The sequence below is a fragment of the Onychostoma macrolepis genome, chromosome 03 (assembly GCF_012432095.1).
Source record: "Onychostoma macrolepis isolate SWU-2019 chromosome 03, ASM1243209v1, whole genome shotgun sequence".
In the NCBI taxonomy this organism is placed as follows: domain Eukaryota; kingdom Metazoa; phylum Chordata; class Actinopteri; order Cypriniformes; family Cyprinidae; genus Onychostoma; species Onychostoma macrolepis.
The window spans coordinates 26,389,746-26,414,558 of NC_081157.1; the positions used below are offsets into that span (position 1 = coordinate 26,389,746).

The following is a 24,813-nucleotide window of genomic DNA, read 5'->3' on the forward strand; positions in this document are numbered from 1 at the left end:
ATTCTAATTTGTTGAGATAGTGAATTTGTGGGTTTTTGTTAAATGTGGGCCAAAGTCATCACAATTAAAAGAACCAAAGACTTAAACTACTTCAGTCTGTGTGCATTGAATTTATTTAATACACGAGTTTCACAATTTGAGTTGAATTAATGAAATAAATTAACTTTTTCACAACATTCTAATTTATTGAGATGCACCTGTATATTTGTAAGATCTGAAGTACACTACAAGTGCACATTCAATATTGATTAACTACACTTCTTTTCCACAAGGGTTAGACAACACTACTTTTGAAAGGCTGTCAACAGAGAAACATGCTGGTATGGGTCAAGGATACGACACTGATTTTTCTGTCCTAATAGTTTCTTGAAAAATGCTTTAAAATTGTATTCATACATAAAATGACTTTAATACAGCTTTTTCTATGATTTCAATTGTTTTCAATTGATTTAATATAATTTTATATTTAATATAATTAATATTAATTGGGGGCATAAAGTCAAAAATGTAATGGTGGTACAAATGTTTATTTTAAATGAAGAAACGCGCCTCAGTAAAGGCCTCAATTAAATATGTGAAAGAAAAGATGAAAACAAAACATATATTGCTAATAAATATTTGAAAACAAAAATGTATGCCAAATGAAAGTCATACTGTGTGATCATCAAAGTTATGTGGTGGAACAAAGCAAAGCAAAGCAAAGCAAAGCATAGTGAAGCAAAGCGAAATGAAACAAAACTAACAAAACAAAACATAAAACATGACATCTTAGTGTGGATCCCTGCAGACCCTCTTATATCATCAATATCAGATAACAAATTTGAGAAACGTTTCATGAATTCTCTGGTGTGACTCCACTTTTTATGATTAGGATGTGTATATTCACATGTATTCAAGATGTTTGGAAAATGTGTTATTAAAGCAATAAGCCCCAAGAAGCCATGGTTGTTAGACAACCCCCTTAGCTGTTATAAATTCACTGTAAACCACGGCTTCACGGGGCTTATTGCTTTTATAAAACAGTTATTCCATATACGTAGTAAGGTTTCACAAAATAAAACAGAGCAAAGTGTAATGAAATTAATAACAGCATCATTCTTCCGCCAAACAATGTAGTTCCTCAGAAACGGTTGTGGTTCCAACAAAGCGGTTGCTGAGCAACATACAAATGTAAACAAAGGTGTGTTTGTAGAGTAATTTACAACAGCTTTGTACTTGGTTCAACCAATCAGAATCAAGGACCGGAACTATCCATTTTATAATACGTTTTTCTTCACGGTTAACACATTAATATAATCAAAGTTAAATATTGTTTTCATATGGCATAATATATTCTTAAAAAATAAAATAAAATCTAGAATTTAAATTTGTCCTTTTCTTTCCTTGTCCGCTTATTGTGGACACTCTCATGCTGTATATCACTTACCTAAAAAAATATCTACTAGCAGGTACTAACTGGGCCATGTTAACCAGACAAACCTCGACACTTTGATTAGGACACAGTGCAGACGTAAGAAAGCGAACAGTGGGTCACTTTTCAGGCAGTAAAACAGACCCTTATTAAACCAGTGGTCAGAATCTGCAATAGAAATCACACACTATGGCTGCGTTTACACTTAGCATCAACATGCGACCTGTATCCGGATGTTGTCCACATACACATTGAAAAGACAAGTGTAAACACGCTTGTCCTGGTCCAGAGGGAGTCGAGGACGCATTGTGATCGGATCTCAGTGTAATGTAAACGCAATCCAGCCATCGTGTCTGCATTCGCAGGTCGACGTCACGCAAAACCCCGTCCCCCCCTCTCCCAAACTGTCACAAGAAAGACGAAGAACAACAGGCTGTGGAGCGCTAGTGAGATTTGTAGACTTATGTCTTTGATTTGTAAAATTTGACTGAAAATGCTTTTCAAAAGAAAGCCCACCACTTCGGGTCTACTTTGCACCAGGCCATTCTCTGCAGACTTATTTAAATATTGCGCAGGAAAGACAGATCCGATCGGTAAACCAGATAGAGAAGTCAGTTAATGTTGCCAAGTGTAAACGCGCCGTGTTCTGACTGACTGATGATCCGATCTGCTTGTAAACGCAGCCTATCTGACTACGCTATATGGGACTAGTCATGCACTCACCCCACACCACCAGATCAGCTGAGGCTTCATCAATGCCGCGGGAGTTACTGGCCATGCAGGTGTAGGATCCAGCATCAGACAGGTGAGAGGGACTGATCAGAAGACTGCCAGACTCCAGCAAAGTGAAACGCGGCAACTGCACGGAGCCGCTTGCCAGAACCCGATCAGCTGTGCAAAGATGGAGGGATGGCAAAACACAAGGGAGAGAGAGAGAGAAATTAAAATGAAGATCAAACAGACAAGACGGTCCCCAGCTCATCAGAAGACTGTTGATTGGACACTTGATTTAGCTGACATCCCTAAGCTAGCAAAGATACATTAATGTTCGTAAGTCCACGAGACACTGATGAATATCTTTCTTTGAGAGAGATGACTGATTGGAGACTGACCTTTCTGCCATGTGATTGCGGGCCGCGGGGCCCCTGAGGTTTCACAGTGTAAAATGATGGACATGCCATCAATCACAGCGCTGTCAGAAGGGCCGGCCGTGATGTTTGGGGCGATACCTGTGGCAGAGAAAGAGGCTGGTGAGACACATATGCACATATTCAAAAAGCAAACATGCACAAACACACACACAGTTGAGACTTTCCATTGACTTTTATCATTGTGATATTGACATAATTATATATATATATATATATATATAGGGGTGTCCCCGACTAAGGATTCTCATAGTCAAATCAGAATTTTCGAATCTTGCTGATAGTCGACTGATAGTCGAATCATATGTTTGGGGGCGGGGCAAAATACATTACCAAGAGTCAAATCAGACATTCGACAGTCAAATACTGTAAATACTGACGTTAACACGCAGGGAAAATGTGTAATGGACGCCTCGCAGATACAAACGGAGTGAATAATGTTTTATGTTTTGATTAAAAGATAGTTAACATTAAACGTCAGCGAAACCCTAAGAATTCACATTTTTTACAATAGTTATAACGTTATGTATATGACGGTTATTAATGTTCTGCATTTTTGTTATGAGCTGCGCGCGCTGAAGATGACCAGTAGAATGAAGCATATGATAGCAGGTTTTTAATCAATGGGATTTAACTCATTTATCTCATATAAAATACGCTTCCTTATTTATACAACATAACGTTAATATAACAACTTAGGCTATCTGCACAAAACGCCCCGATGCATGAACGTGTCTGCGCGGCTCTGAATGAACTCCTTTTGTGGACGCATTGTTCACGCAACAACGTGCAGAAACACGGGAACTAAACTCTAAAAATCCACAGCGTTTTATTATAATAGTGTTCTCATTATAATGTTATGTGTATATGACAGTCCAAGTCATAGTTATTAATACTCTGCATAATTGTTTGTCCTGCGCGCTGAAGAATGATTGTACAATGAAGCACTTTACTGCACCGACTCAACCAAATGCATCTTTTACAAGATAAATAATATAAACACCATATATATAAACCGGCTGAAATGTTTTGAAATCACTTGCATCCTACCTGAACGAAAAAAATCCAGTCTTTCAGTCTGCCTGTGTCAATTTGAGTCTTGTTAAAGTTTTAAATCCTTGCCGCCAAGATGCTCCTCTGTCGGTCACAGATTATGGAAAGTGAAACTTAAATCTATAGGGGTGGTTGGATTTATTCACGCACGTTAAAATATTTATTTAAAGCTTTTTTTTCTTTTCAGATTCTTATTTACAGCATTATCATAATAGGCTGTATATTAACTTATTGGGATAAAACCGGTAGTTCTATGTGAAATCAGACGTTGAACACCCCCATATAGCCAAAATGGCATGATCATAACACCCCGCGAATATTCGACTGTGAGATTGGGAGTCGAATCAGGCTCCTCGAATCGAAGCATCGAATCGTCGACTATTCGGGGTCACCCCTAATATATATATATATATATATATATATATATATATATATATTACATAAATCCACTTCAATTCCTAAACCTCACAGAACAGAAACTTATTTGTATGTTTAGAGTTCCCTGAACACATTTAGTATGTTTATTAAGCCATTTTCATTGAGGGAACTGTTGGCTGGTCCCTTAATGCTGGCGATTTCAGGATTTATTATCCATGTAGACAGAAATTAAATTGGTATGGAATAATCTGGAATCACATTCTGGCACCAATTCAATCCAATTCATCCATACAGTATATGCTCCAGTCCAGTTTTAGCTTCACCTTGGACACAAAATGTCTCTATTTAACAAGTGTAATCACTCATTAGACCCCCATAAAACCTTTAAAGTACATTACATTAAGCATTACGCTTCCCTCTAGTCAGGGGTGCTGTGTTTTTCTCTCACCATGTCGCTCTGTGGGTCGCTCTTTGTTCCGGTGAAATAACAAAATAAAAAACAACCAAATAGGCCCCATTTCTGAGAAACAGTCACTGATGTGCAGCAGCAGTTTTTGCTTGGATTATTAAAAGCTGTAAACACGGATGGGTTTTCAATTTTATATATGTGTGTATTTTACTTTGAATTTATTTTTGTTTGTTTTCCAGCAGTATACACTATTCTTCAAAAGTTTGGAGGCAGTAATATTTTTTTCTGTGTGTTTTTTGAAAGAGATTTAATACTTTCCTTCAGTAAGGATGCATTAAATTTATCAAAAGTGACAGTAAACACATTTATACTGTTACAAAAGATTTCAGTTTTAAATAAATGCTGTTCTTTTGAACTTGCTATTCATCAAAGAATCCTGGAAAAAAAGTATCATGGTTTCCACAAAAATATTAAGAAGCACAGCGGTTTCAACATTGATAATAACAAGAAATGTTTCTTGAGCATCAAATCATCATATTAGAATGATTCTGAAGGATCATGTGACACTGAAGACTGGAGTAATGATGCTGAAAATTCAGCTTTGCATCACAAAAATAAATTACATAAAAAATATATATATATATTTTAAATTGTAATAATATTTCACAATATTATTATACATTATATACATTATATTATTTTTGATCAAATAAATGCAGCCTTAATGAGCATAATAGACTTCTTTCAAAAATATATATTTAATAATAATTATATATATAATTATAACAATAAAAATTGTAATGTACACACACACATTCCAGAGGATCTAAATGTGAAAATATAAAAGCCATTGCTCCTTAACTTGACTAAATCATCAAAAATGTCTTTTTCAAGCTGTCTACTATGCATTAAATAAATGGTGGACATAATAAAGACCTGTCCAGTGCAGACAAAACAACCATTATTCTTACTATCTCTCACTCTTAAACTTGGAATAATCACTCTTCTTAATCTTTCCTTCTTTCTTAAAGTAAAAGCTGCTGATAAGTCACAGGCTTTATAAAATGACACATCTGACAGGAGATAAGGAAGAAGATGAATGTAGGGTAGAAGTGTAATAAATGAAGACAGAGTTATTGACAGGCCCAGATGGTGCTTTGACGTACTGGTGACAGCAAGGTACGTGTTCGTCTGGATCTCTCCCGCTAAGTTGCGAGCGAAGCACTGGAACATTCCGGTGTCGTCCGGGAGCAGTCCATTTATCTGCAGACTGCCGCCCACCAGGACTCTGTAACGAGGTGTCTTCACGGGGCTTATGGGTACAGCATCCTTATACCACACTATATCTGGCTGAGGAACACCTGCAGGGGCAAAGGAAGAGGAGTGTTATCTAACACATCCACACACACACTCTCTCTCTCACACACACACACACGGCAGAGGCGCACAAACTCACCGCGAGCTTGGCATGGGATGTCTACCACCTTCTCCATCTCAGCAGTAATGTGTCTGTCGGGCTCCTTCACAAACTGGGGATGTTCTGCACAGAGTTCAGTTGAGTCAGTCGTGAGAGTACTTGACCAGACTGATCTAAAACACTCAATAACACAGATATAGAGAATGTGCAGGGCCTTCACAAAGTATTCATTATTGTTGCAGAATAAAAGAAATCATTCAGGTTTTTTTTTTTTTTTTTTTGCCACCATGTTAAAAAAAAAAAAAAACATTATAGCATTCACTTTCTTTAACAACCAACTATAGTGGAGTGTTTAATTATCTGATATGACAGATCACACTAGATGCATTAATAATGTGCAGAAGCGTCATGCCCATTCAAACTGAGGAGGCAATTGTGCACTTTTGCACCTTTAATAATTAAGGTTTACATGAATATTGTGGATATATAAAAATATTTTATGCCCAGAGCAGCAAAAAAAAAAAAAGTTAACTTAAGTGAAGCAATTGTTTTATGAAGTAAATTGCATTTTAAAATATATTTAAACAGAACTGATGATTTTGAGGCAAATTTTTTATGAAAAATTAATTTGTCATCACAGGACCTCCAAAGAGTTTTACATATTACATATTCATTTAAATATTAGCCTTATATGAAAATGTATTTCGCTTGGGCGATTTTGCTCTAATGTTCAAAAGTCTGGGGTCAGTAAGTTATTTGTTTGTTTGTTTGTTTAAGTTTCATTCATTAAGGATGTATTAAATTAATCAAATATCTCAGTAAAGACATTTATAATGCATTTCAATATATATTTCTAAAACATGCTTTTTTACTTTTTATTCATCAAAGAATCCTAAAAATATAACATTGATAACATTAATAAATGTTTCTTGAGCATCAAATCAGTATACCACAATGATTTCTGAAGGATCATGTGACACTGAAGATTGGAGTAATGATGAAAATTCAGCTTTGCATCACAGGAATGCATAATTTATAATTTATTCAAACAGAAAGTAGTTATTTTAAATAGTAATACAATTTCACAATATTAGTGTTTTTTTACTGTATTTTTGATCAAATAAATACAAGATACAAGACTTCTTTCAAAAACTTCTTTAAAAAAAGTCTTACCAACCCCAGACAATTTAATGGTTGTATATTTTACTTTAAGATTTGAACATGGGTTCCCTTGGATATTAAACAAAAACTTTTCTTATTCATTAAACAGAGCAACAAATAGCAATAAAGATCAGCCTTGCTCTTCTTAAGACCCAGGAGCTGTTTGAAGAACTTCAAGATGAAGGTACTGTGTGGAAAACACCTGGACAAGTTCATAAAAAGACTGGCAAACTTAGAATCTTCCTTTAGACACCATGAAGCCCATCATAACAAAAGTGAATAAACAAAGCACAACCCGGACAGCCCTAGGATTAAGCTATCTCAACAAACTGAGCAACTGGACTTCAATATCTGTCAAAGTACCAAAAAACAGCAGCAGTGTGAGGATCTAAAACATCAGACATCAATAATCTTCAGCTCTTCCCAGAATCACTTTCCTAGAAGTAATTTCTGAAGAAGACAGATGCCAAGATTCATCCATAGTTTGCTAAAATCCAGATGAGAAAGCATGAAACCTTTTGGAGGAACATCTAAGTGCCTAAACTTGAGCTATGTGAGGCTTGAAAGGAAAGCACAGTCTTTGGTCCAACACCCAAGTAATACCATCCTTACCATCACTCATAATAATAGTCTCTTTTCAGTGGAAGAAGCTGTTGGCATCAAAAGCAACATGAATAGATCCAAATACAGGCAAATCCTTGAGAGAACCTCATTCAGTCTGCCAGATATCTAGGTTTGTTCATTTTCTATCAGAACAACGACTAAAAGCACACAGCAGTAAAGGATAAAAGAAGGTTAATATTTTGCAATGACCCAGCAAGAACTTTGACTCAGCTCTAATTGAAATCTTGTGCAAGACTTAAAAACTTCAATCCACAGACACTCTCCATTTAATGTTGTAGAGTTGGAAGATATTTGCAGGGTAAATGGGCGGAAATTAAACAAGTAAATGTGCAAGGCTCGAAGAGACATACTGAAGGCAGTAATTGCTGCAAGAGGGCTAGTATTTACTCTAAGAGATGAATACTTTCATAAATTAGTCTTTCATCTTGGAGAAAGTTCTTGAATGATTTTTTTTTTTTTGCGTGCCTGTGCTGACATTTTTGAAGATTAAAAGGGGGAAAAAAAATAATGCAAACTTTGAAAACTTTCAGTACAAGGCACATTTTAAACATAGTTTTGACAAGAGGAAGGAACATGAGGTTACCTAGGACGTGCAGATATGCTCCAGCGCTGACAGAGGGGGCGCTACTGCTCCGGAGGGAGGCTTCACATTCGTAGTAGCCGCTGTCACTGACCAAAGGACCGCTGATAGTCAGACGGCGGCCAAAGTCCCGGAGGCCTCGGTTTACCAGCACTCCATTTTTCCGCCATGTAATGCTGAGCTTAATGAGAGGCCTGGAGGTAGAGAGAGAAATACGGATAAACACAAGCGGGGAATGAGAGATAGGAGTGGCCTGAAGGAAACAAATAAACAGAATTGAGTTTTAATAGTTTGATAGAGGTCATTTTGAGTGCTTGTGTACACACAAACACACACACCTTGCATTGGCCACGCACTCCAGTGTGACCTCAAACGTGCCCACCATCACACTGGTGTTCCTCGGAGGGATTATAATAGAAGGAGCGATGGGGTCTGCTGGGCCGCCAACGTCTGAAGAGAAGCAGAAGCACATAGGCAAGACAATTACAAATGAGATCTCTAAGATGCGACTCAAGCTGTAAATTGGCTTCCTGGAATACTTAAATGCTGTTTATATACAGTACTGTTCAAAAGTTTGGAGTCAGAAAGTTTTTTTTAAGAAATTCAAACTTGTACTCCGCAACGATGCATTAAAACAATCAAAAGTGACAGTGAAGACATTTATAATGTTACAAAAGATTTCCAGTTCAAATAAATTCTGTTCTTTTGAGCTTTCTGTTCTTTAAAGAAGCTTTTATTCACCAAATCAGCATATTAGAATGATTTCTGAAGAATCATGTGACCTGAAGACTGGAGTAATGGTGCTGAAAATCACAGAAATAAATTACAATTTAAAAAACATTCAAATAGAAAATAATCATTTTTCTCTGTATTTTTTGACTGAATAAAACGAATACATTACATATCAAAATTATTTATTATACATTGTATTATTGTTGTTCTAAATTGTATTAAAATGTCACATTTTCACATGTTCTTATAGTATTTTTAATCAAATAAACACAGCTTTGGTGAAAATAAAAGCCTCCAAAAAACATAAACTGCATTGTGATTGACAGCATCAGGATTTGTTTACAGTTGCAAATCTTTATCATGATTATCAGTGTGTTATTTCAAAGGAAGTCTTTTCCTAATTAACAGCCAATGAATAAAATCAAGCCCCAACCTGCGTTTCTTTCTGTCTAAATCCTGTTTTTGCTTTGAAACATGTGAAAATATTGAAGTAAATGGATTACCAAAAGCGTTTCACAGTGAATTTAAATGAAGAGCAAAGGGAGACTTTCTGTATTCTCTTGCTTATGAGATTTTACTTCTGAGGAAAAACACCTTAATAATCTCCCATGTGTCTTTCAAAACAATATCACAAAAAATGTAACAAAGCAAGAGATTTCAGTATATGATTCCATCCAAATTTTTCCAAGCCCAAATCATGTGAGCTTTACTTCTAACATGAACTTTACATCTCCACACTTTTACAGTATGCATACATTTTGCGCTCTTCTCAGTGGTTATCTTGTGAATGGCCGCTCCGTGACCCCACTGGAGCCATTTGGGAGCCTGTGAAACCTAGAACCAGAGAAACCATTTGAACGAGCAACCTCTGAGTAATAAAAGAGAGATAGATAGAAAGAAAGCCAGAGTAAAGGTGGAGGTAGTGAAAGAAGGCAGACATAAAGACAATCTTGAAGCCCAGAGCACTTGCTCGTCTCTTTCTCACAGCCCTCTCTATTATGTGCTTAGTATTATATATGTAATTGTCTGCACCCTCTCCTCCTGTAAGTGCACTGTAATACCTTCGCTAATGTGCCGCGCTGCAGAATGGGGCCTGACTGAGAGACACCGTTGACATGATTAAATGCCATGCAATCATTTGCCGGCTCCTGGAAACCTTTAGCTGTCCATTGATTCTCTGCCCTCAATCAGTGATCTCTCTTTTCTTCTGTCTTGATCTTATTCCCCTTTATTTGCCTCCTTTTCCATACTTGGACCCCTGGATAAGAGTTACAGTGGGCCATGGTCTCACAGAGGGACTTTATGGTCTGCCTCTCTTTTTCATAAATCTGTTTTTGTGGGGTCTATTAAAGAGAGGGGCTGCTTTTATGAGGGTGATTAATCACCTTGTCATTGTGGCACCGCAGGACCACAGCTATCATACAAAGCTCCATGAAGCTTCACCACACGCCACATACTCGCAATCTACTGCGCAGCGAGTTGGGGAATATTGATTCTTGACAAACTGAAGTCTGACCCAGTGTGTGCACTACTTTAGGTGTCATGCACAGCCGCTAGGGGGCGATGGAGTTGTTTACTTTTGAACGTCATTTCACCTGTTGGATAGTGTGAAAAATCAGTTTGCAAATAAATAAGATTGCCTGGCAGTTTGTGAAAATGCTTCAGCACATTGAGAAATGGTGCTTATGTAGAAAATGTGTGTTCGAGTCCAGCTTCCATCAGTTGAACCCTATTCTTTATCATTTCAGGTTTACTCTCCACTATTCGTATCAATAAAAGAGGAAAAAGACTAACAACAGTTATTTTAATAATATTTCACAATATTACTGTATTTTTGGTGGAGCCTTGGTGAGGGACTTGTTTCAAAAATATTAAAAAATCTTCATTATTACAAATGTTAGACCAGTATATTAATTAACTTTGTAATGATGGTTGTACTGCATATAAATATGCAGTGCTGGGTAACTGATTACATGTAATCTGGATTACATAATCAGATTACAAATTAAGTAACTAGATTATAATACATTTTTAAATACTCGTAAAATAGCACTTATATACATTCAGAAAGTCTTCTAGTTTTGTAGACATTCACAAAAAGGCCATATGGATATAATTACACAGAAACTTGGGAGGCCACACAGCATTTGACCACTGGATTTACAAAAAAATATTAAAATTTTAAAAAGTGTTTCAAGTTTTCAACATTGCATACATTTTTTTTTTTTTTTTCTATGATTGAATTAATTATTAGCTTTTCATACAAACCCCCTGCAGTTACTTCACGAACCCCAGCTTGGAAAAACCTTGATGTAATGAAATGTTTAATTTACTTCATGTTAACAACGAATGGGATACATTTTCTTTCTCTTTGTATTTTTATAGCATTTTGGTACAAGATTATCTTATTTCTTGTCAATGTGATTAACGAGCTAATTCAAAAGTAATCAAAAAGTAGTGTGATGTGTAATGTAATGGATTACATTACTATACTAACTACAATTTTGTCATGTAATTTGGAATCAGTAATGGACTACAAATTGAAAGCAATAAGCACTGTAAATACATATATATATATATATATATATATATATATATATATATATATATATATATATATATATATATATAAGTAACGCATTATTTTAATTTTAGTTAAAGGGGTGGTTGATTGCAATTTCACTTTTTTAACGTTAGTTAGTGTGTAATGTTGCTGTTTGAGCATAAACAATATCTGCAAAGTTGCAGAGCTGAAAGTTCAATGCAAACAGAGATATCGTCTTTTAAAATTCTGGAAGTTTAATGCCTACAAAAATGGCTGGTAAGGGACCACAACGAGTTACTTCCCGGGTCCGTTACCTCAAAAACCCAGATAAACCCCTCCCTCGGGAACATGTAAAGTAGGGGGTGAGGCCATGCTGTGCTGCTTTAGAGAAGAGGAAGAGAAAACTAGGGGTGCACGTAAAAATCTATTCATATATGAATCGTGATTCTGTCTTCTAACGATTCTAATGGATTCACAAGTTTCAAAATTAATGTTCTAAAACAGCTGTTCTTAATACTGTTCCTCGCGTCGCCCTGCTCTGCATCTCTCTCTCTCTCTCATTCAGATCGTCAGATCAGCTCCAACAAACTGTTCCAATTATACATTTTCACATGAGAAGCGTTATACATGGACGCGTGTGCGGTTGCCGTACTGTATTAAAGCTTTAATCAGAATAAAACCGTATATTAAAAGCTAACATAAGCAGTAGCATAATAACAGCGTATCTAAAAGTATGAGACAACAAACAAACAAACATACCATTAAGAGCCGTGCTTGCACAGGTTCTGCGCGATCCTCTTCACTAATATCCTCTGCGTCTCAATCGGGCTCAAATTGATAAGCAATATAGAAGACGCCATTGTTTACAATACAACCAGAGCACGTGCCGCTGAGCTGAGGGGCGGGACATTTAGACACACGCTCGGCGGTTTAATGAATCACAACACACTGAGCCAGCTAACCAATCAGAGCCCATCACGTATTTCTGAGGGAGGGGCTTCATAAAAACAGGAAATAATCGAGGCGTTTGTCAGAGAAGGGACAGAGCGGTGTGGAATAAAGGTACATTTTATGAAAAATAATGCGTTTTTAAAAAAACGAAGCATGAACATGTTAGACTGCACCCCATAAACACAATCAAGCCTAAAAAAAAACCAGTAAACCACCCCTTTAATGCATTTTAATGTGAGAGGGACGATGAATCATTTAGCTGAACTCGAATATTGTATATAAGTCTGTCTAAATATATATATATATTTTTTTAACATATATTTAAATATTTGTTTGAGATCAAACAATAATTGCTGGACCACCTGCAGTGCTGCCATAGACCCCCCAGGGCAGGGTATACTAAACTGGGGTGATGGAAAAAGCTAAATGAAAAGCTAAAAAAACTATTAATAAATAAATGATTTTAAAATAAAAACGATCAAAAATATGTAAATATTTTATTTATTTACCTATACGCCATGTGACCATAACTGACATCGTAGAACTGTGAACATGCCAAGGTGTTGTTAAATATTTGACTTCCATTTAAAATGTAAGGGGGTACAAGTAAATATTTTAGGTAAGGGGTTTGACTGACAAATAAGTTTGGGAATCCTTGCCCTAGGATGTTGCAGACAGTCTTTTGAAGACTGGATCTCACAAAACGTGTGTTGATTTTTTATTTAGAACTCACTTTCTACATTCAGGATGATGGGCTGGCTGGTCTTGTTCTCTCCGTTCTTGTCGTTGACAGCCTGGGCGTAGTACCGGCCCGCGTCAGGGGCCACGGCGGACAAAATGACAAGAGTGTTGTCCAAAGTGAGGGCTCTACGACGTTGGATAGAGAACAGTAGTCACAGAACTAGAAAACACAACTTGCAAACAGCAAACACGTTAGTAAACAACTCAAACACACAGCAGTGCTGAGGAAAACTGTTTACGGCCATAGACTGGGATGGTAATGTTATTTGCATTGAAAACTCGAGTGGATAAGTGTTTTAGGATTGCTGGAGCTAAAATGCAGGTCATGCGTGAGTGTGTGTGGTTAAATGAGAGTCGACACTTGGAGTGCAGCGAGATTAGAGCCTGTGTATCTGTCAGCACAGGCCTGATCAGCCCAGATTAAACCGACTCCAGCACAATTAGAGTGAGGGCTCTCACAGAGTCCAAACCAAACGCGCCGCGGAATATCAATGCATTGAAGGAGCAACAAACAAGCGGCAAACAAATCGTATGCTGTCAGGCCCTTTCACCATCATATAGGACCATTACTGCCGCTCGACAGACACGGAGAGCAAGACAGAATGAAGCACGGAGCAGCGCCGCTGGAACTTCAGATGTTTATATAACCACTGCCTCAACGCTCAGTGTCTCATTGGGGATTCCTCATATACTCCAGCTGAAAAACAGTGCCTGAATGTTCTCCAGTCCATGCGCTATGGAGGGGGAACACAATCCTAAGTGTCTAAAACCCTCACGTCAGATGTGACATGCCGGACGATCAGCATGAATTATAGATCATCAAACATGCCGGCTGTTTTTGTCGAGCCTCCTGCTGGCGGATGAGGTAAATTGATCTCAGGTGATTACTAAGACCTTTCTAACATGGACTGCACACACATATGCACACACACGGGGCGGCGCGCACTCAGGCGCAAACTCTGTCAATCATCCAAGGTCATCAATAAAGGCCTTTTGTCCACTTTGTCTAATTGGCTCCCGTGTTGCCGGCTTCCTCTCTAGCCTTCAATCACCTTTAGTCTAAAGTCAACAGGGGTTCTTATTATAACCGACTTTATCAATGAGAGATTCTGCAGTAAACACTCCTGGCATGTTTCTGGAAGTTCCAGAGTAATTATACAACAGCATTGTACTCTATTTCTGTAAGGTATAATAGCCTATCTGTGAGAACGGGGGCCATTAAGTTGACTCTGATCCACATATAAAGAGAAGATTACATGCGGCTGCTGGGGGGGATCTTGCGCCCGTCTCTGAACCATGTGATCCCGGGCCGCGGGAAGCTGTGGATTTGTGGGGGGGAGATCAAGGCCGCCTCCCCCTGGGACACCACCTGAGACCGTTCTCCCTCCACAAAGCCTTCCATGTCTGAGAAACAGAGAGAACAAATCAGGAAGAACAGGCAAAGTGAGAGGACAAAACAAGAACAGGGACATTGTGACTCATAGTGACAGGAAACACAAAGTTCCAACCGTGTGATATGACTCTTTTGGCAACTAACACTTAAGGCTTCATTCTGTGTTCTTTTCTTCTGTGTCTTTCAAAGTATACTCCTTTGACCGTGAGTGTAGATAGACACGTACATGCCACTTTTTTTTCAAATGGTTAGATCCCTCGCATATGCACTGTTGTTCACAATGAAAATTCTGAAAATATACATCCGGCTTTATGTTCTAAGAGCTTTTTGCTAAAGTTCCCAATGAGTTATGAATTACTGAATGTTCTCTAAACTTTCAAAAAGTCCACTTTCTTAAATACGTTATGTTTTTTTCTTATGAACGTTAAGGGAGCATTCCATTTTATTAGTTTGCTAACATTATGAGAATGTTACTATTGAATGTTCTCTGAATGTTCTAAAAGTAGTAGCTTTTAAAAACCGTTGGATGAACATCCAGCTAAAATGTTTAAAACACATTCCATGAATGATGTAAATATAACATTTTTGTGCTAATGGTTTTAGAACATTATTAAAGACTAGTTTACTATTAACGTTACAGGAAGAACTTTTGTTCATAACCTTTAGAGAACCTTCCCAAAAAGTTGGGAAGCCAAATAATTCTGATTAGCTGGGAACTTGGTTTGACGTGACACGTTTCTAGCACCAGCTTTTCTGTATGCTAATTTGTCTGTGCTAAATGAACAAAGCAACAAAATTGCCAATCAAAATGTTTCAGAATCCATAAACCAGGTATTAAATTTTGGTACATTAATCATTTCACACTGTTTGCACTAAAGCTGCCTCACATCATTATCACGTTTCTAAAGGTGTGATCACATTTACTGTTATTGGACTAAATCCAATTATTAAAATAGGAATGATAAGGAATTTCACATGAAGGAAATATTCCTGATGCAAATTTCACAACTAGTTAAATTTGGTCACATGGATTCAAAAGTGACTTCTGTGAAAGTTACTTCAAGTGTTGCTACACTATCGACAACAGACAATTAGCTTTTTGCTCTGTTAGCAACATTTTGCTAATGTGATATCTTAAGCAATCGCACTTGGATATGATGTGATACTTACAGGCGACCTGGACTTGTGAACTCCTCTGCATCAGAGCTCCCACCCTGTTCCTGACGATGCATCTGTAGAAGCCTGCATGGGAGCGATCCAGTGACGGAATTACATACCTGGTAAAAGAAAATCGGAATCCCATCAACCATTGTTTGCTACTTTTCATACTCACAGCATGGGAGCTTGGAGCAAGCCCAAAGCACTGGCTGTAGCAAATGGCCTTTGATCCAAAAAAGCTATTTATTGGTCCATAATTAATCAAAAAGTCCTAGCTTCTACTCGAGTGCAGATCAGGCCGCAACACTCAGCCAGCTCAGGGTGTTCATGGGTAACCTGTTGAAGAAAGAACCCTTATCAACAATAGATAGGAGTCCTCGGGCAGCCCTGGTGCTGCGATCACAACAAAACACAGGAGTGACCATTAACACTTCAGATAGAACAAAGGAGAGAAATATTTATGTGGATGTGGGCTGGCTTGGATTATGGATAGGGCCAGTGCCCTGGGGCCTCTAGCTACCAGGGGCCCACAAAACATCAGGTTGGATGACCTGAGACCATCAAAGGGAACCAAACACTAGAGCTGCATACAATGCAAGCTGACCACTTGCTGACCACTTGCTGACCACTGGGAGACCCGGCCCTCTTGTGCAGTATGTGAACTGACCCTTTGAAAATAAATGAAAATGAACCTGATCTAGTTTTGCGTGTTGCATTAAAATGCAATGTTATTGATGTAACTGCTAAAATCTGCCCCTTTTCTAACAATGGACATAACCAAGTGTCCATCGTGCTTTTAATTTCTCTGCATATTCAACACAAAATGACCACTAGGGGCACATTTTATAACCTTTCAAAATCAAAGTTCCCAAATAGGGTTGGGAGATTTTTGTAAAATGTTTGTTGTTAGACTACTATTTATATACAGCGGAGATCAAAATTAGTGAACAACCTAAAATTTCCTAAATTTCGAAGTCACTGCTTATTTGAAGTTATCCTAACAGGAGGAAAAGCATATAAAAGCAGTTTTTAAGCATATTTCATGAGTTAAATATATTCTGAAGCACATTATAAAAAACTTAAATGAGATATTTGAAAAAGAACACTGATCAAAATTAGAGAACACTTTCAGAAATCCAGTTATTGGCATTGATCCTGCACGTTGTGCTAATTTCCTTAATTATCTGACAAAACCTATTTAACTAGCAGCCAAACTTTCCAGTTTTCACTGACTTTGCAAGATGGTGAGATGTTCTAAAGTCACTGAAACCCTCTGATAGCAGGTTGTCCAGATGAAGGCCAATAGCAGCCAAAACACGAGAAGTTGTTCATTTCAAATCTGTGATTTCCAGAATATTACATCTTTACAATGTCACTAACTCATTCAAGTCCCCCAAAAAGGTTCGTTGTCCACGAAAGACAAATGTAGGAGAGGACAGGATAATACGGAGAATCTCAATGGGGAATCGGTTCAACACTGCAGCTGGAATTGCAGGGTAAGGATCTGTCTCTGCATATACTAGTGTCTCAATACAGTCACCGAACTGTGGAAGAGACTGGAAGAAGAGTGGACCAAGATGACACCAAAGCAGTGTGTGAGAGACTAGTGATGTCCTGCGGTAGTGCTTAAGTCATTCAATGCAAGGGCCTCTACACTTCCTACTACTCTTTGACTGCTGTAACCTTTAGAAATTTTAGTAGTAATCTTTCTTCGTGCTGCAGTAATTGCTGTTCTCTAATTATCATCACTGTGTTTTCCGCAAAATAAAAGTTTTGTTTTTTGTTTTGTTGAAGTGCCTTGATTATTTTGTGAAACACTGTTCTATTAGCATGGTATAGCCACAACTAAAATTCCTTTAAATTTTGAACGATGAAGATTAAATTATTTCTGGAAAAAAAAAGTGTTCATAAATTGTTCTCTAATTCTGATCTCCACTGTATATAATATATAGGATAATTAAACCAAAATTGAATATCCTGTCATATTTTGCTCAACGTCATACCAGTCCAAACCTGTACGATTTTATTTTTCCTTTGAAATACAAAAGAAGACATGAAGTGTTCAGATGCAAAAACCTCTAAATGCCATCTGAAATTTTCTTCTAAAATGAGCATTTTTATCAGGCTCCTATATTTATGTTTAGTTATTTCACTTTAATTGCATAGAAAAGGACCTATATATTGCCACTAGAGTAAAATTACTGAACCTAAACATAGGAGCCTGATAAAAATGCTCATTTTAGATAAAAATTTCAGATGACATTTAGAGGCTTTTTCATCTGAACTATTCATATGTTGAACAAAAGCCACACAGGTTTGGAATGACATGAGGGTGAGTAAATGATGACAGAAATATCCCATTAAGATGACTGTGACTTCATGCAAAACGAGGGGTCTTGGATATGGGTTATTCATGTGCTTTGAAAATCTGTGATCGTAGTCATGTATGCTATTGAAAAAAAAAAAACTAAAACTAGGCCGCCATCATGAAAACATGAAGTACGCAAGTGTGTTTTTACACCTACGCACACTGCTTCAGTCACGAGCCTGTGGCAAGACCTATTAGTTAAATGGAGTGATAAAGAGAGAGCTGAGCATGTGGGCAGTGGTGCTTTTACTCAACCAGTCAATGTTGCCTAATTTTTACACCACCAGCTCTTTTTCCGATACTTTAGTTTTCCTGCATTACTAGTCACAGGTTTAGTATGACCTGCTGAAGAGGATTCAAGCTATTTCTTTGATCGGTGGACCTGAGGAATACAAAGAAGAGAGCAAGTCCACACTCGCTGAAAGAGGAAACTATGCAAACACACACACACATATCAGTGTCTGAGACGTAAGAGACTGCAGGGAAGTTTCAGTCACCAGGGATCTTTTGGAGATGCTCTGTGGACTGCGTCGGAAGCGCTGCTATTGTCTTGACTGACAGGCAGAAAAGCCGTAGCGAGCAGGAACCTCTGAAAGAGGCCAGAAAACGTCTGACTCGACCCCTACTTAGAGTAAGCACTGCGGGTAGCTTAGAATTTTAGCTATTAGGACTTCTTATAATGCAAAGGCAAATATGAAAGAGTCCATCTGGAGTCCTGTGGTCAGCAGGTACAAAGAGTGCAGGAAAAGAATACAGCCAAGCCACCTCACTGCGACCAGAGCGAGAGGGGGGGGGGACACTTTGCCTTTTCAAATATAAATATTACATAGCTCTTGAAGCTATTGAAAATAATTCACAAGGTACTCGGCTACCTGCTCTTTCTTGATGGATAATTCTGCACTGCCTTCACCAGGGATACAACATTTATGCAGAATACATAAAACAAAACATGGACGACAGGGATCGCTCAGGAAATACATCTCATTCTAATTTAATGTGAGCTGAGAGGCAATATGAGTGTGATTTCATGGCTGCGGAGGGAATGAGGCGCTACAACTCAAGAGGATTACAATCCGCAAACGCTCTTGACTCACTAAAAAGAAAGAAGACATCATTTAAATAAATACCAGAAAACTGAATGAAATTTGTTGCAATTGAAACTGTGGTTAATGTTCTATTTGTGATAATAATTAAGCTGTCAGAGTGATAAATGCGTGTTTCTTCAACTACAGGCATCTTCGTGACCCAGGGGTTGATTTTTATTCAAATTAAAAGACTTAATTTTTTTCTGTTTGTTATATGAAGGTCATATTAAAATGGTTTTGGGAACTTTTTACCAGGGCTTCATTATTTTCTTTTCTAATTTTGAAATGCCTTTTATGAATATATTTTATTGTTTTATTCTTCTCCCAGGCCCTGACGTTCAATCTTCAAATAAATGAAGAATAAATAATCAAATAAATAAATATATATATATATATATTTTTTTTATTTTTTATTTTGTATTTAGGAAACATAAGCCACACAAAAGAGCTCTCAGATTTATCCTTAAAATGTCATTTTTTTTAATAAAACAGAAAAATACTCTTTTGTGTAAATGTCAAAATTAAAATGTCATTTCCATCACCATCACTATTTACACCACAAAATGCACTAGTACACAAATGAAATTACCTGTGCGAAAGTGCATTTTCAATATGTCTACAGGGCCAAAAGTGCTCATAGTTGCAGAAACACTCATACAGCAGTGGGAAGATGGGAAGTGTCACCTGTACTCCAGGGAGAAACGTGTCAACTCGGTACCGTTGTAAAGCCATTTAAACTCTAGAGGCCAGCTGCCCTCAGCCATGCAGGTGAGAACCAACCGGTTCCCTTCCAGGTGGATTTGGGTTGCCACCGGCTCCATCTTGAAGTAGGGTGGGACATCGTCTGGAGGGAGAGAGAGCGAGAGAGAAAGAAAGAGGCTTAGCATGTTTCACTCAAGTAGGACATGTTCCTGGATCAACATACTTGTTAGTCCAGAGACAACATTTCTGTCAACCAATCCGATATAAGGGTGAGATTTAGAGTCAAGCTTAGGGCTGAGGTTACATTTACATGTATTCATTTTAGCAGACGCTTTTATCCAAAGAGACTTACAAACCAGAATAATACAAGCAGATTAATCCAAGGGAGAAAACAATACATAGTCAGCAGTCAGCTTCACTAGAATAGTGTAGCACTTGAGCGGAAGTGGAAGTAAAAAAAATAGTGGAGAACAATGCTAGTTACTGTCGAGCTGGCATTTGATGGTCTTCTGTAAATGTCTTCTGTACATGAAAATGAGCAGATATTCCATCCTTTTTCCACAGGAGAAAAGCACAATAAAAGACTATTTACTTTACACCATTAGTTCTCAACCAGAAGGCCACTTGAGGGCCTAAGCAAACTTCCAAGTGGGCCCCAAAATAAGTCTTAAAATGAAATTTAGTTACATTAACATAATTAAAATTATAATGCTTAAAAAATACAAATCAGTATGTACATTAAACATTAAACTGACATTTGCCATACAACCGACTTATTTATTTATTTTTAAATGAATTTAATTTAATTTATTTTATGAAAGTAGCAGTGGTATATATACCTCTTAAATAGGACGGCTCAAATATTGTCTTGATTGTGACATTTTAATATTGCTTGAAAAATAATAACTGCACTAATATAGTCACCAGCAAAATGTGTATGTAAATTATTTGTTAGTACTAAATGTTGTTTAGCTATTATTATTCACAGTTTATTATTTTTTAACATTTTTTTGTTTTATTTATTCTTTTTGAACCATTAAGCAACAGATCTTGGGTAAAGAGATTTCAAGTTCATTTCAATTCATGTGGTGACATCCAAATGAGTGACTTGTTTACTTTGAAATTAGTCCATCCATTGCCACCTGTTAGACCCATTCAGGCTTATTTACAGACCGGTTGTGAAAAAGACAGGTGGGTATTATCACATTGGCAGAGTAATCAGCCAATCATAATGCCTCCTCTTCTCTCATAAGTCTTTTCGTCTACGTCTCACCATTGCCCAGTTTGACTTACATTTGCTTTGTATGATTTTAGACAGTGACCTCACCGTGGCGGCACCACTGGCATCACTCGGCTGAAGACCGCAGGGAATGAGAAGAAATAGATCTAAGGAAGGTTACAGCTACTGTTGGAGCTGTTGAAGTTTCCTTCTTTAAAGTTTTATTTTTGGCATTTTGATATATATAGATAGTGGCAACACGTCAGAGCTTGTACACTAACCATCAGGCCCCATATTCAACAGGCTGATTGTTTGAAAGAGATGTTGTTTACTACCAACAAAGAAAGATAAAACATGTCTCACTGCTGAATCACATCATGCTGAGAGTGAGAGAGGCAGAAACAAAGGCAAAAGAAGCCATTAAGAACGAAAAGCTAAACATGATTTGACAAAGTGAATTTGGTCTCTTAAAATATAAAAGACAATTTAAGAAACGATTTGTCTGTTGTGACGCTGAGACGCTCTGGAGACATCTTAAGTCTTGATAGAGGAAGGGTGAGGTGAGAATTTCAGGGGCCTGACGGGCTAAGTGAGGGAAGGTTTTGAAGATAACTTTAAGATGCAGTCGCTCCGCCTGCAAACCTGACAGAATGAGCTATAGTGTGCCGGGGAATCCATTCATCTTCAGTCTTTCTAAAACAGTCGGATTATACAGACTCTCAGACAAACACAAAGCCCTGCATGCGAGTGCCTTCAGCCAGGAGACAAAGTGCTTTCATTTCCCTCACGAGGAGCAGATGATGGGACCTATCGATTGCAACCGAGTCGTTCTCTGTAGGTGACATGGATCTGATTGTCATTGTGTTTGTGGAAAGCCAATTAAAGCTTTTATTAATTGAGGCAATAAGCTAGCAAGCCCTGGAGCTCTGTTGCAGGGTTGTTAAACATTGTGCTAATTTCTCTGTGCTGCGAGGTGCACCGAGAGGCATGTTACGGAGTCTCTCCTCTAGGGGGCGCCACCAAGCATATACAGATCTCAGTTTGGACTGAGGTCTCACACAAACAACAAATATACACAATTATATGATACATATTAACAACTTTCAGTCAACTTAAAATGCTGTCTGGAGCCTGTAGACAAGGAAGGCCAAAACATATTCATTCCCATATTCCCATATCTATTTATTTTATTTATTTATTTTGCTATGGTCATGCACATATGTATAAGTACTTATAAAAACGATCATTCACCCACATGCTCCCTTGCATGAAGAATGGGTAATTATTTTTGTCTAAAGGACTGAAACTGTTATCGGCCTAATCAAGCCTAGTACAACCCTCCAAATCATTGCCATTGGGTAAAAGGCTCTTAAAAACAATTCCTCTGTGAGCAGACATATACTGCCAGGCATTTCAAATCCACCCCCCACCCAGTCCTCACTATCCCCCACCCTGAGTGCACAGCGCTCGCCAACCATGCCACCACAGTCATTTTATCCTCCAGTAAATGCACTGCCATTCAGCACAGCCAGTGGAGAGGCAGATCCACTTAGCAATGCCGCACTATAAACATACCACCATTAGAGACCTCAGGTGCAAAATCAGGCTCCACATCGATTGGCTGAAAGCAGCATCCCCCCTACGACGATATGATGGACGGTTGCGCATATGTGTGTGAATGTGTGTGTGTGGTTTGACTGTTCGATTGTTTGTGCCATCTTGTGAAGTCTCATCTAGACTGCCCGCAGGATAGAAAAATCATGAGTGAGACTTTCTTTGATATTTCGATCATTTCTCCTAGACAAAAATCAAATTAAATGAAGAGAAAATTGACACTTTTATTTAAGATTTATTCCTAAAAAATAAATACAACTCAAGAATGTCTCATACTGTGCCCATTGTTGCCTGGGTACCAAAATCTGCAGATTTCAGTATAAACTCAATATAATACAGATAATTTAAATACTTAATTTAAATAATTTAAATATCAAAATCTTCATTTATTACAAAATGAATCGCAATCATCTATAATATTATTGGTGACTAATAGTGGCTAATACCCCTGCTCTAAAGTCTTACTGTAGGTTACCAATTGCCCCATGTGTGTAAGTGTTTTTTTTTTGTAAGGAATTTTAGGAGAAACACAGAGGTATTTTAAACAAAATTGAGAACTCCATAATGTCCCCTGTGAAACACAAACCGCTCCACAATTTTCCTCTGAGTGAGGCAGAACCGAGACCTTAGATTTTAAACAGTTTCTGAAGAAAGTTATGCTGTTTGTCTAAACCGTTAATGTTTGTGGTCGAGAGTTCTCAAAAGGGCTGGAGCAGCTGTGTTGTTTTAGACAAAAAAAAAAAAGAACAGGGTCTTTGTGGCCGAGTACACAATGCGGTGAAAATTTCACTCCCATGGGTTCCTATTATGTCAGACGAAAGGTTATGTTAGCATGAAATGGAGGCAGAGCACAGACTAGTTTTCAGAGGTCTGACATTGTCCTCACATAGGAAGCTTCTTGGTGCTGAGAGCGATCTCCATATTGTAATGAGAATGTCAGTCAGTGCCTGTGGCCTCTTCACTGTTTGAGCGCCAGGCTTTGATCTGCTGGGGCTCAGGCAGGGTTAAGCAGCTCTGTTTCTCACTCTCTAAAATCCTGCTCTGAGTGGGCGGGCTAGGTCCGCAGGAGAGCGTGCCCACAGAGAGAAAGAAACCCCAGGTCAGGATGATGCTAAACTCAGCTTTAATGAGCCATAACGCAGGTGCCATTTCTCATTAGAATCCCCGTGGTTCGGAAGTGGAAGAAAAAGATAAAACTAAAGGAAGGTGCCTTTTTGTGTTGATCTTAATGGGGGGGCGGCAGGAGATAAGAAGCATGTCAACACGCACTAGGTGAATGAAGTTTGCTATATTGAGGTTCCTTCCAGACGCTGTATGTTTGTGTGTGGGTGTTGGGTGGCATGGATTGTTGGTCCAGATGGAGAACCTAGGGGAGATTCCTCTGCGGTAGAGGAGCCCTGCGGCGGGCAAGCTGAGCTGGCCGGAGTCAGGGGGCGGTTAATGTTCTCTTCATGCTTGGTCGGGCCGAGGCCATCATTCTGCTGTGCCCTTATCCACCTTACCACCACTGGCCACCGTAGAAACGACAAAGAAGCACTTCCACTAACCTGACAGCCAACCTCGAATGGCAACGCTCCACTCAGGCTGCACACACAGAATTTTAATAGCTCTGAGACAAAGGCCACAGGCACCAGGCGGGATCCATAAAGCATGCCCCTCAGAGCTTTCACTGCACCATGCTGGCACGCAATCATACTCTTGGGGCTCGGACTGAACACTTGTTCTGCCATTCCCTCCCTTATTCCAACACGATAGAGGCCATGTCCCCTTCTGCGTAATCCTCTGGCACCTGTGCATAAGCACGTTAGCCAATCCTGCTTTTCTCATCACAAAGGCTTAGAGTAAGTGGACGCAAGTTCTAGGCAACCTCTGGCTTAAAGGTGTTTTTTAAGAGGTGCCCTTTCCTGAATCATTGTAGAACCTTGGGGTAATGGTCACCTCAGCCTTCAGGTGCAATACTGGAGAAGTCAGTGTATGTGTTTGTCTGTCTGCTGGACCAGGTTAGTGTACAAAACTGGCACAGGAACAATCCTGCTCTGCGCTCCCGGTCCCTGCTGAAGGTCAGCCTGATCTGTCACTCTCTTTCAGCAGCGGTTGTCACGGTGACAACCGGCACCCTGCCGA

The 24,813-nt window shown here is 38.4% G+C and overlaps 1 protein-coding gene across 1 annotated transcript in view; it reads right to left on the minus strand.

Annotated features, from left to right (window-relative positions):
- sdk2a (sidekick cell adhesion molecule 2a) overlaps window positions 1-24,813 on the minus strand; it is a 161,938-nt gene that overhangs the window by 53,340 nt on the left and 83,785 nt on the right. The window contains 10 exon segments of the mRNA XM_058771584.1: window positions 2,135-2,302; window positions 2,524-2,640; window positions 5,566-5,760; window positions 5,856-5,939; window positions 8,185-8,375; window positions 8,520-8,631; window positions 13,143-13,276; window positions 14,407-14,554; window positions 15,714-15,820; window positions 19,839-19,998. Of these exon segments, the coding sequence (XP_058627567.1) occupies window positions 2,135-2,302; window positions 2,524-2,640; window positions 5,566-5,760; window positions 5,856-5,939; window positions 8,185-8,375; window positions 8,520-8,631; window positions 13,143-13,276; window positions 14,407-14,554; window positions 15,714-15,820; window positions 19,839-19,998 (1,416 nt within the window).